The sequence below is a fragment of the Oreochromis aureus genome, linkage group 11, assembly GCF_013358895.1.
Source record: "Oreochromis aureus strain Israel breed Guangdong linkage group 11, ZZ_aureus, whole genome shotgun sequence".
Classification (NCBI taxonomy): domain Eukaryota; kingdom Metazoa; phylum Chordata; class Actinopteri; order Cichliformes; family Cichlidae; genus Oreochromis; species Oreochromis aureus.
In genome coordinates this window covers 8034937-8047776 of record NC_052952.1, presented here as the reverse complement: position 1 = coordinate 8047776, position 12840 = coordinate 8034937, and the positions used below count along the sequence as shown (strand labels likewise).

Here is a 12840-nt window from a genome sequence, read left to right as displayed (position 1 = left end):
CACGGGGAGAACATGCAAACTCCACACAGAAAGACCCCGGCCTGATGTTGGAATTGAACTCAGGACCTTCTTGCTGTGCGGCAACAGTGCTAACCACCGTGCCATCAAAGTAATCTAATCTAATATTTAATATGGAAATAAAAACGAGAATTGTTTCAGTGATTTAGAAACTGGGACATTATCTGTTTGCTTAACGTAGCAGGGAGGAAAACAAAACTCCAGCATCATTTGAATTATTTTAATGACCCTCACTAGTTTCACAGTCCTGTGCAATATAACCACTCACAGCTTTCCTTATCTTCCCATATCCATTTTGAGTGATTAGCATTAAAAGTTGCAAAACTCTTGGTTAATAAATCAAATCTATATGCTGATTACGAGACCTATAAGTACTGTTCTTTAACCCTGTCCTCAAAATACCTTTATCAGCCCTGTGTGAATTTATGTGAATCTCATGATTTCAATATCTCAAAATGAATTACTGCAGGAGCATTAACATCCAGACATCTTGCCAGATGTTTTGTCTGAGGCTGAGAATTCCGTCATCTATATTTTTCCACTGTAGCTTTGATGTGGTGATCACTTTCTGACAAGAGCGTCGTAATAGGAAATAACAGTGTGCGCTTTGCTGAACTCAGTAGCAGAGCTCGCTAAGGAGCACTGCACGATGTGGCTCATGTTTTAATACACGTCAAAGTTATGAAGCAGGAAGTTGGAAAATCAAGTCGTGTCCATTTTCGTGGTTACTTCCTCCACCTCTTGAAGCCCATCACCATACTGCAGCCATAGCATAGTGTCACCACAAAGGCAAATATCTGGGACAGAGAAGAAAGGGGGTTAACCAACATTATGGCCATTACGGAACTGCCAGGCCAAATATTATAGCCTGGCAGTTCCCACTGATAGCTGGGCAGAACAGATACTCTGTCCCTTTACTAAAACATGAGCACATGCTTTCACATTACCGAGAGCTGTATGAAAAAATTTAAATGCAAACCACAGGCTGTATATAAAAGTCCACATGACAGCACTCACTGGTTAGTGAAGAAGTGTTGAGAAGCCTCAAACTGGGCATTTTCTCTGTTGTTGTACTAAGTTGTTGACAACCACTCTTTCAAGGATTTTTGATATGAAAGGAAGGTTGGAGATTGGCCTATAATTAGCTAAGACTGCTGGGTCAAGAGATGGCTTTTTGAGTAAAGGTTTAACTACAGCCAGCTTGAAGGCCTGTGGTACATAGCCGATTATTAGAGATAGGTTGATCATATTTAAGATTGAAGAATTAATTAATGGCAGGACTTCTTTGAGCAGTTTTGTAGGAATGGGGTCTAAAAGACACGTTGATGGTTTGGAGGAAGTAATTATTGAAGTTAACTCAGAAAGATCAATTGGAGAAAAAGAAAGAGTCTAACTTAACATCAATGCTATTAAAAGTAGCTGTAGATAATATTACATCTGTGGGATGTTTATTGGTAATTTTGTCTCTAATGATAAGAATTTTATTTGTGAAGAAGTTCATGAAGTCATTACTAGTTAGCGTTAAAGGGATTGTTGGCTCAGTAGAGCTCTGACTTTTTGTCAGCCTGGCTACAGTGCTGAAGAGAAACCTGGGGTTGTTCTTATTTTCTTCAATCAGTGACGAATAGTAAGATGTTCTGGCTTTTATGGAGGGCTTTCTTATAAATCAGCAAACTATTTCTCCAGACTAAATGATGATCTTCTAAATTTGTGACATGCCATTTCCTCTCCAGCTTACGAGTTATCTGCTTTAGGCTATGTGTTTGAGAATTATACCACGGAGTCAGGTACTTCTGATTTGAGACCTTAGTTTTCACAGGAGCTACAGTATCCAGAGTCGCACGTAGTGAGGAGGTAAAATTATTAACAAGATAATCGACCTCTGTTGGAGTAGCGTTCAGATAGCTGCTCTGCTCTATGTTGGTACAGGGCATTGAAGATGATAACAGTGGGTGGATTATATTCTTAAACTTAGTTACAGCGCTTTCAGAAAGACATCTACTGTGATAAAGTCTACTCTCCACTGCTGTGTAATCAATTATTGTAAATGTAAATGTTATCAGGAAATGATCAGACAGCAGAGGGTTTTCAGGAAACACTGTTAAATGTTCAGTTTCTATGCCATATGTTAAAACAAGATCTAGGGTGTGATTAAAGTGGTGGGTGGGTTCTTTTACATTTTGACAGAAGCCAATTGAGTCTAATAACAGATTAAATGTCATGTTGAGGCTGTCATTCTCAGCATCTACATGGATGTTAAAATCACCCACAATAATTATTTTATCTGAGCTGAGCACTAAATCAGATAAAAGTCTGAGAAATCAGAGAGAAACTCTGTGTAAGGCCCAGGTGGACGATAGATGATAACAAGTAAAACTGGTTTCTGAGTTTTACAGCTGGGGTGGATGAGGCTAAGCATCAGGCTTTCAAATGAATTAAAAGTCTGTCTTGGTTTTTCGTTAATTAATAGGCTGGTGTGAAAAATTGCTGCCACACCGCCCCTCGGCCTGTGCTTCGAGGTTTCTGGTAGTTAGAATGACTCGGGGTGTTGATTCATTTAAACTAACATAATCATCCGGCTGCAACCAGGTTTCTGTAAGGCAGAGTAAATCGATTTGTTGATCAATTATTAAGTCATGTACTAACAGAGACTTGGAGGAGAGAGACCTAATATTTAATAATCCACATTTCACTGTTTTACTCTTTGGTTCAGATGTGGATACTGTATTGTTCTTTCTTTGTGATTTTTATGTTTAAGTTGTTTATTGCTGGTTTTAGTTTGTTTTTGTCTGTTTGGGAGCTGACACAGTCTCAATGGAGATGGGTTTTTGGGGGTAGCAGGAGGAGAGAAGCTGCAGAGAGGCGTGTAAGACTGCAACTCTGCTTCCTGGTCCCAACTCTGGATAGTCATATTTGGGGGTTTAATAAATTTGTCCATATTTCTAGAAATAAGAGCTGCTCCATCCAAAGTGGGATGGATGCCGTCTCTCCTAACAAGACCAGGTTTCCTCCAGAAGGTTTGCCAATTATCTATGAAGCCCACATCGTTTCTGGGACACCACTCAGACAGCCAGCAATTTAAGGAGAACATGCGGCTAAACATGTCACCCTGGTCTGATTGGGGAGGGACCAGAGAAAACTACAGAGTCCGACATTGTTTTGGCAACGTTACACACCGATTCAATATTGATTTTAGTGACCTCCTATTGGCGTAACCAGGTGTCATTACTGCCGACGTGATGATTTTACTGAATTTACGTTTACCCTTAGCCAGCAGTTTTAAATTTCCTTCAATGTCGCCTGCTCTGGCCCCTGGAAGACAATTGACTATGGTTGCCGGTGTCTCTAGCTTCACATGTCTGAGAACAGAATCACCAATGACCAGAGTTTGACCCCCGGCGGGTGTGTCGCCGAGTGGGGAAAAACGGTTAGAAACATGAACAGGTTGGTGGTGTACCTGGGGCTTCTGTTTAGGACTATGCTTCCTCCTCACCGTCACCCAGCCACCCTCTTTCCCCAGCTGCTTGGGGTCTGCCGGGGAACAGCTATCTTCGGTTGCACCAGCTACAGGGGCCTGGCTAGCTACGGGTGAATGAAGGGTGCGAAGCCGAGTCTCCAATTCAGTAATCCTGGCCTCCAGAGCTGCAAATATGCTACATTTGTTACAGGTATCATTACTGCTAAAGGAGGCCGAGGAGTAACTAAACATCTGACACATTGAGCAGGAAAGTGCAGGAGGGACAGGTGAAGTAGCCATGGTGCTAACGAGTCGGCTACGAGCTAAGCTAAGCTAGCGAAACAGTACAGAGACAGTGAGTGAATACTTTGGCTATAAATTAGGTAGTGAGTACACAGAAAGTGTGCTTTGGATGAAGGACGTGAAGATTATACTATGAAATAGTATATTTCATATTTTAAAGTTTTTAATTAAATTGCTAAGCAGATAAGCTACTCAGAAACACCACTGTGTTTGAGCAGGAACAGGAAGTGATACTCTACCGCAGAGCAAGCGAACACCAAGTGACAGCACCACCAAGGAACATGGCATGATGATAGGCTAGTGTCTTTATCCTGCTTTTCAAGCCTAATGGGACCACAAGGTCATAAGGTGGCAGATCAAAGGCGCTGAGGACAAATTCCTACAGACTTCTATACAGACAGGCATCTTTGTGAAACCAGAGGAACTGCCCCCTGCTGACCATTAGAAAGCGACTGACTTAAGAATGTTCATCTTTTATATACAGTCTATGTCCAAAATCAAAGCAGCAGGGGGTAATTATAATGAATGGACCTTCTGTAAAACCACATGTACTGTTGCTCGCAGTCGTGCAAATATATTATAACTAGTGCTGTCAAAATTACCGCATTAACGCAAATTAATCCGCCATCACGGTCAACACGATTAAAATTTTTATCGCAATTAACACATCTGGAGTGCAGAATAACTCAAAATCCCTTAAGTGTTTCTGACAATGCATTTGTCGGGCAGTTTGTCCAAGTAGAGTTACCTTCGCACATGCGCAAATGGGCAGTTGATCTGGTAGTGACGGGCAGCTGAAGATGATAAACGCACACTGGCCCTCTCGATGGGAAATTTGAGTATTAAAAAATAACAAAAGGGAACAGTCGACAGACACAAAGTATTATGCACATTGTGCAGGAAGGAATTTTCTTTTCACCGAAGCACTTCCAGCTTAAAATATCACATTGACGCGAAGCATATGTTAGTAGGGGATGCTGCTAGCACTTTGGCTAATGCGTCACCCAGCTGCGACAAACCACTCCCGGAGCATCGGGGACTCAGTAAGTCTACCTCGGACATATTGACTGACACAACTGCCAAGTGGATTGCAACAAACTTCAGACCTATTAAAATCGTTGAGAACACACACTTTACATAGCTTTGGTTCCTCGTTTCAAGGACTTGAAGTGCCTCCCCAAAAGTGAACATTCAAAGATTCTTTGTGTTTATTCTGCATTTACTTCATTATATTGCATAAATGTCAGTTACAAGCTTAAATATAAAGTTAAGTAATTGCAATTAGGCTATTGATCAAGTAATTGCGATTAATTACAGAAAATTATGCGATTAATTCGTTAATTTTTTTAATCTATTGACAGCACTAATTATCACATTACATTTTTTTAATCTTTCAACAACACTTGCAATATCAGAGACTGAATGTGACAACATATACAGGACTTACCGTGGCTACCACATTAATACTGTACTGCCTGCTATTCAGGAATGTCAAAATATTGCTGGGAGGTTTCGTTATGCATGCAGTTTGGTTTGTTTGAATCTTGACAGCTGCTGTTGTTGCTGCCTCCAACACAAAGGCGGCAAAGTAGAAGAGGACAGCGATGAAATGGTAAAAAAGATCCTGAGAAAAAGAAGAGGAAACACATTATGCACTTTTAGCTTTCAGGGATAAACAACTACAGGCAAGAGTTTTCTTTTTCTTCTTTTTTTTAATAAAATTGTTGAACAGCTTAGATTTCATTACTCAGTCCTTATGCCAGTACATGGGAATAAATAAAAGCCCAACTTGCACAACAGTGCTCTAGTCACTGTGGCCTCTTGCACTTTGGAATGTATATCAAATGATATTAACAAAGACAGGCATACAAGACGGTGCAAGAAGTGATTTAAACTAGTGCGTGGAAAGATGTTTAAGAGATTTTGTGCTGCTGACTCGGTGAGCCTCGTGGGTCTACAGGCAGGTCTTTGTTGTGTTTTAGTGTGAGCTCATCATCCATGTCACTCATTGTTCAGATGAAAACAAACAACACCACAAGCCGCTCTTGGGGCGGGGCTCAGAGCCTCGGGCCAGTGTGGCTCTGTCTGAGAGCCCAGAGTGGACACAGACATGAGTCCTTTATAATGACAACACAAGAACAAGGCACAACTTCTGGCATTTTTACTTATATTTAAACATTATAACATAGTTATTGCACTAATTAAACTTTTTTTTGGCTTCCTTTGCTGTGATCTATATGTTTTACTTCAATTTGAATGCTCAATGCTTTGATCCAGTCCTGGAGAGCATCTTCAGTCACATGTCTTTAAAATTTGCTCATTTCACTTTAAAGCGATTGAGTGATTGTAAAATGAAGAAGTTATCTTATCTCAGTGGATCTCAGTGGGCCATATAAAGTGATGCATAACCCAACAAGGGAATCCATAAATCCTACGAGAGTCAGGGTAAATACAGCATAAATTTGTGAACATTGCATTGCCTTTTGTCATTGATTCAAAGCCCTATAATATCTTGTGTCATTTTCCAAGTTCTGTAGTGTGCTAAAAATGTAAACAGTTCACAGAGGTGGCACAATATCTACAACAAAAACAAAGGAATGAACATTACACAATTTATCTGCAGTCACACTGACAAAGCCTATTAGTTTACCTGCAATAAAGGAGACTGTATTCAACAGCTAGCTCAACCAGCTAAAGAGAAAACTGACAACAACCGTGATACTGTATATTAGTCTATTGTAATACAACAATGTGCAATGGTCTAAACAGGTTTACCGACTCAACTTTAAGAGGGGAGTCTTTGTTTGATATGTAGACACTTCAGTACACCAGTTTGATAAAACATGACAGACAGGAAGCTTGACAAACTAATCTATTAACAGCTTACCAAGAAGTTCCAGTCCGTATTGATGCGGTCAGCCAAACCAGTGATGAGGAGAGCGAGGTAGGCGGAGGAGAAGACGAAGGTGGTTACAGAGACAAACATCACCCAGCCCTGCAGCAGGGGCACCGGCACATTGGACGAAGCCACCAGGATCCATACTAGACCACCAAATAACTGAGGACACACACAAGAACCTGTGTTAGTGACGGACGCAGTTATTCCTATATTTTTTTCACTGCATTAGCAAGGCTACTTTGAATGAGCCTGCTTCTATCCACTATCTCATCTACTTGCGTCACAGTGTGCAAATTCCTTAGACCATTTTCTTTTAGAGGTAACATGAGGGCAGCGAGTCAGCGGAACATATTATTTTATACTACTGCATCAGCTGGTGCATTCTTTAAAGTGATTTAAATGATATTGTAATGTTCTTTTGAAACACACCCTGAGGCTACAGTCACTTTTGTTTCTTGACAAAAGCAACCTGTTGCATTGTTTTCAAGGTACAACAAGTTTTAAGGCAGACTATGAGGATGCAAATGTTGCTGCTGCTTGGAGCATTTGGATACCGATCAGCAACAGAATGTAAGTCAAACTGCCATAGCTACAATGATTCATTCTGGAGAAAGACTGTCATTATCAACAGTATATACTACAGGTTTTATTCAGTGGAAACACCTTTAGCATTAGCAAAGTTTGATACCAGTCACAAGAAAACATTTGGCAGACTGAAGGCGCGTTTAGTAAGGCTGTATATGCGATAGACAATGAGTAAAATAACCACCAAGATTAGAGGACGCATGTAAAGGTGGAGTTGAGGTCACCTTGCCGAGTTATAGAATGCACTTCACTGCAGATGCAAACAACAAGTTATCTGCTCACTTATTAAAGTCTTAAAGTCATAAATAGTTCGTAAGGAGATAACGCTCGTAGACCAGCAGGGTTACAGAGCTGCTTGTAAGGAATCACCGTGACGAAGAGTCACAGTGCGTAGCGCTGACAACGACACCGAGAAAGAAAAAAGGGGGAGAAATGGCAGGAAAAAAATCCTACAAGTAAATGTCTAACTGGACTTTAACTGCAAGAATCATCAATTATTAATAAAGACAAAGTGACTATATACACACACACTGAGGTCACCGATAAATGTACGAATAAAACCAACAGGTGCACCTTTTGTTCGCTCTCTCCTTTTTAAATATAAAAACAACACTTACTATTTCTAAACAGAGGAGGGCTCCGGAATAAGTCCTCAACACGCCCAGTCCCAAAGGTAAAGTAATAGTTGCCGTTGGAAACGAGGTGGCAGCGGGGTTGACAGCGGGGTTGGCGGCTGGTTCCGACATCTCTCCTGTTTCTGTCTTCCCCCCTTTCTCTTTCCCTCTCTCTCTCTCTCGCCCTCTCGTCTCCCACTAAAAAGAGCCCGTTAAACAAAGGACCGGGACAGCGAGAGAAATTCCTCAGGCGTCATATGTCCCCCAGAACAGGTCGGACAGGTGCAGGGGCCACTCCCTGGAAGACCGTGCTGCGTTCAAGGACATCACGGAAGTTTGTGCGCCCAGAGCCAATCTTTCACTCGAACGCCGGTGTTGTGCCAAAAAGTGATTGTCTGCCAGAAAGTGATTGCCGTCCGCGGGAGCGCAAAACTGGCTATTTGGCTCATTTTGAAAACAAGATTTGGGTTATACATGCAGTGGTTCAAGCTGAACAAAAAAATATTTACAAATAAATACTACTTTCACTACTATTACTACTACTAATAAAATAATAACAGTGAATTAATCTCACAGTCCGGGCAACAAATCACTTATTTTAAAAGGAAGTGTAAAGGTCTAACCGATATGTATACGCTATGAATAGCTATATTAAGAACAGAAGATAGAACACAAATAATCGTGTGATCCAGCTTTGAATTATTACTTTATGAGACACGGGATAGACTGTAGCTGTTGCCCAGAACAAGTAAATGTATTTCTTCATATACAAAAGACTGACAAGTGGGTTTGACTCAATAATAAAAGAGCTACTGTTATGTCCGATTTCTAGTTGCATTTAAGTTAGTACTGACTTTCAGAAAGGTCATAAAATGCTCAAGGGTGTGTAGCCTGGTGATGATACAACCATAGATAGGTCACTCCTTTATTTCTTTAGTTTGTTCATCTGAGTTTTAAGCTCTCCACACCCTCATTGTCAATTTCACATATCTCTGCTGTTATTAACGAAGGTAAAGGTTAACGCTCTTATTGCGATTTAGATAAATCTAACGCAAAGTGAAGGCAGCAATTTAACACAACGCTGAATCACTCTGTTGGAGCGCTTTACTCCCTCTGTGTGAACGGCCACCGGCAGGCAGACACCACAGCTATTAGAGTATTAGGGAGAGGCAAAAATCAGATAGCTGGAGTCATGACTAGACACTCACTGATCCGTGTTACAAAAGAAATATGGGCTAAGAAGCAGTAGTGCAGGTACTAGTTAACCTTCATAGTGCAGGAGGAAAGAAGCTTTAAAAGTAAATATTAGTTTAAGCAATGAAGTAAGAACCGAAGAGATAAAAGCACTGATTTCTAAACCGACACACACTTGCTACAAACACAACTGAAACGACGAGTTTTGATGAGTAATTTGTTGAAATTGGTGGATCACAAGGTTGTTATTATCAAGAAATGAAAATGCGGTTACTGTGGATGAAAAGAGAAGGTTCTTTTGAAAAGCCACTGTTAATGATTAGCCAGGATTTGTGTTATGTGAGCCAGCGCTGATATGACCTCTAAAAAGGCACTATTCACGTCAGCTTGACTCACAGAAGCGGCCCGAATAAAATTTAGTATTCGAATATGAAAAGTAGGGAAGGCATTTAAAAACTAATCATCTGTAAAGGTTTACTTAGTTATGTAACGTGTAATTAATGAGAGATCTAAATCTCTAAATCTACCATTTGCCAGTATTATTGTGTGTTTTTTTTTTTAGAAGTAGTGGAAGAAGATATAAAGGGTGTTCTTTAAATCACAAATGACAAAGCAGGGACAGTTAATTTAAATAATCTGTTTTTTTTGCTTTTTGTTTACTAAATAAATCCCCTTTACACAGTTAAAATAGATGAACCACACAATATTATAAAAATGCCATGACATCATACAGTCATATATTAAAAGTTTTTTATGGCATTGGTTTACAGTTTATAAGCGGTTGCTTAAGTTCTATATTAGGGTGACATCATCAGGAATGATCTCCGAAATGATGATGATGATAGACGTGTACAGATTATTGTCACGGATCTGGGTGATTTTGACCCAGCATTTTCAGTTTCTTGTATTTTGGTATTTTTCTGTATTATGGTTTTTGTTCTGTTTCTTTAGTTATCCTGTTTTGAATATTATAATTCTATGTTTCAGTTTTTTCTGGTTAAGGGCTTAGTTCTTAGGTTTTCCTTTTGTGCCCTCGTGTTTAGTGCAGGTTTAGTTCAGTGTCAAGTCTGCGTTTTTGTGAATTTTTTCTTGATTCCTGTTTTACTTTGAAGGTCCATGTCTTATGTCAGTGTAGGGGAGACCGGGGAAAATTGTAACATTTGTGACATTTCTGTCTGTAGCTTGGAGCTCTTTTAAGGTAGTGGATTCAAAATGTAATGCAAAGTATTTACATGTCTCTGCTATTAAATAGTACAGCTATTTTCTCTGAAAAGAAATATTTATGTTGCCGTGTGTGTGACAGAATGCAGAAATCTAGCTTTTGAACATATTCCAATCCCCCCCCCCCAAAAAAGACAAATTATGGAATTTTCAACAACTGAATATTTCACTAATTTTGGTTGGCCTTCCTTGAGTTTGGCCTCATTGGCTCAGTGGGCATTGTAACCTATAACTCTTGCACCAACTTTTGAACGTAACAGTGAAGCTGAAAAAATGTAGTTGTACACCAGCTTCATCAACTGAACTATGCGTGTTTGTGTCAAGTTTTTAAGATTTATTTCCACTACCAATACTTCCTACTGGCCCATCTCTGACAAAGTGGTCTGCATAATGTATGCATGGGAACACAAACATTGGAGGAATTGTGTTGCCAGTGGCACTAACCACATATACAAAGGTGACCAGTGAACCTTTCTCTGCTGATGTCATTGCCCCAACTTGTTTAGTGCCACGTTTTGCAATCACCCTGTCTAGGGTTTGCACAGTTGTTATGCCAGTCTCATCAGTATTCCATATGTCATTTGCAGTTAAGGTGTCTCTTTAGAACTTCATCAAATCTTTTGAAAAACATTGAATTTATCGAAATTGGTGGTCTGTGCCAGACTTGTAGCCTCAGCACTTCTAATGGACAAAGTTGGATTTCTTTTCATGTAGGCTGAGAACCATTCTGGTCCAGCCCTCCAGAATTAGTCCCATGACTTTGGATATTTGCATCCATGTTTCGCTGCAAGCTGATATGTCAGTTCTTTTACCTGTAATTTTAATCACGAAATATGTTTGTATTTCTAATATACTATATTTTAAATTGCCACTATTACAAATTTCTAACTTTCCCCTGCCTTATCCTTTATCAATTCCTATCTGCTTACCTCACGTGGACATAGTCCATAAAATGCATCTGCAGCCCTCATCAGGTATTCTGTTAATTCTTTCTCTTATTTATCAGTGAAGACCATTTTTCCACTATGGTATCCTACTGTGGGAGTCCCCTTGATCCCTGCTCTTCCAGCTTCTGACCCCCTCGGTCAGTCTTTCCCTTCCATGACCTCGGCATACTGTAATTCAAAGAAAACAGTTAAAGTAATAGTGGGGTAAGTTGTAACATTTGCATTATTGTTACAATTAACCCAGACTGTTGCCGTTACAGGCGCGGTGGTTAGCACTGTTGCCGCACAGCAAGAAGGTCCTGAGTTCAATTCCAACATCAGGCGGGGTCTTTATGGAGTTATGTTCTCCCGTAACCCAGACGTCCAAAGTTGCAACTTGTGGGGATAGGTTAATTGGATAAACCAAATTGCCACTAGGTGTGAATGTGAGTGTGAATGGTTGTCTGTCCTTGTGTGTTGGCCCTGCGACAGACTGGACCCAGCCTCGCCTCCCATGACAGCTGGGATAGGTTCCAGCCACGGAAGCTTTAATGGATGGATGGATGGATGTTTACAACTGACCCAGACTACCTAGCCCTGAACTAGCTAACATTACAGCCAACATAGGCTAAAACATGAGCACTAAAGACCTACACAGAATATATCCCCATAGACATACAAATAACAAAATTTAAGTTTGATGAGTTTAACTGCAAAGCAGAAAATGCTATTAGAAATTTTAAAAAAGTAAAAAAAAAAGCTTTTGCCGTATTTGTGAAAATGTGCTAATTTTTCATATGTGAAAGAAGAACTGAATTGGACATGTACAGGATGAATTACATCATTTGAAACTTAGCCCTGATTGGAGAAATTGGAAGTGTTACAACTGACCCACATTACATCTGTCCCCGGTCTCCCCTATTCAGTTTTGCTTCCCCCGTCTCGTCGGGCTCATCAGGTCCAGCTGTGTTCCCCACCTGTGTGTAATCTCCCTGTGTTCTTCAGTGTGTATTTAAGTCGTGTCAACTCATGTGCTGATCGTTGGTCCGTCTGTGTATCAACCGTGTGTTCTCCTTGCTGTCAACCTTCACGTGCCTTCAAGTTCAGGTTTGCTGTTTAGTTTCCCTATAAATTATCTTTAGTTCTGTTTTGCCATTTTCACCTTTGATTTTGCAATAAACCTCTTTTGCTTCTCAGCGAGTGCCTGCTCTTGGGTCCTCATTTATTTCCTCCACACGGCTCACCCTGGTTAGCCGTGACGATTATGTTAAAATAGGTCTTTTTGAAGGACGTGGTATTCCATGTTTTGCAGCATTTTTGAGGTGCACTTACAGTAGTTCAAACATGAAAAAAGCTTCAGGAACCCACTCACACAAGGTGAACATGTGCAAGCCATGTGTTTGTGACTGTTAACCTCCCACATTTCAGGCTTTGTTGAGAAATTTTACTTTTTAATTTATGTCTGAATGACTTGATTCAAAAAATGTGGTCATAATCAACTGCACCTGCTGTGAGTGATACAAGATATTTCTCCTGCTTTTGGAAACACTGGAACTATTTTTTCATTCGTTTTGTAATTACTGGGATATTTTTAAAATATATGCGTGTTTGTATGTGTGGTCT

At 40.2% G+C, this 12840-nt stretch overlaps 1 protein-coding gene across 1 annotated transcript; it reads right to left on the bottom strand.

The window, feature by feature from the left end:
- mal2 (mal, T cell differentiation protein 2) lies at positions 1–8182 on the bottom strand. Its single transcript, XM_031751860.2, has 4 exons — positions 7880–8182; positions 6666–6836; positions 5226–5402; positions 1–815 (listed from the first exon to the last, which is right to left on the bottom strand). The coding sequence occupies exons 1-4, from the start codon at positions 8006–8008 to the stop codon at positions 744–746; spliced, it is 549 nt and encodes a 182-aa protein (XP_031607720.1). The 5' UTR covers positions 8009–8182; the 3' UTR covers positions 1–743.
- Positions 8183–12840: the final 4658 nt, after the last annotated feature.

Bases quoted from the DNA above. Each gene is read 5' to 3' on its own strand.
- mal2 (XM_031751860.2), bottom strand. From the start codon at position 8,008: ATGTCGGAACCAGCCGCCAACCCCGCTGTCAACCCCGCTGCCACCTCG. The intron at 6,837-7,879 runs GTAAGTGTTGTT...GTGTGTCCTCAG, and splicing joins CCCTCCTCTGTTTAGAAATA to TTATTTGGTGGTCTAGTATG. The intron at 816-5,225 runs GTAAGTCCTGTA...TCTCTGTCCCAG, and splicing joins GTATTAATGTGGTAGCCACG to ATATTTGCCTTTGTGGTGAC.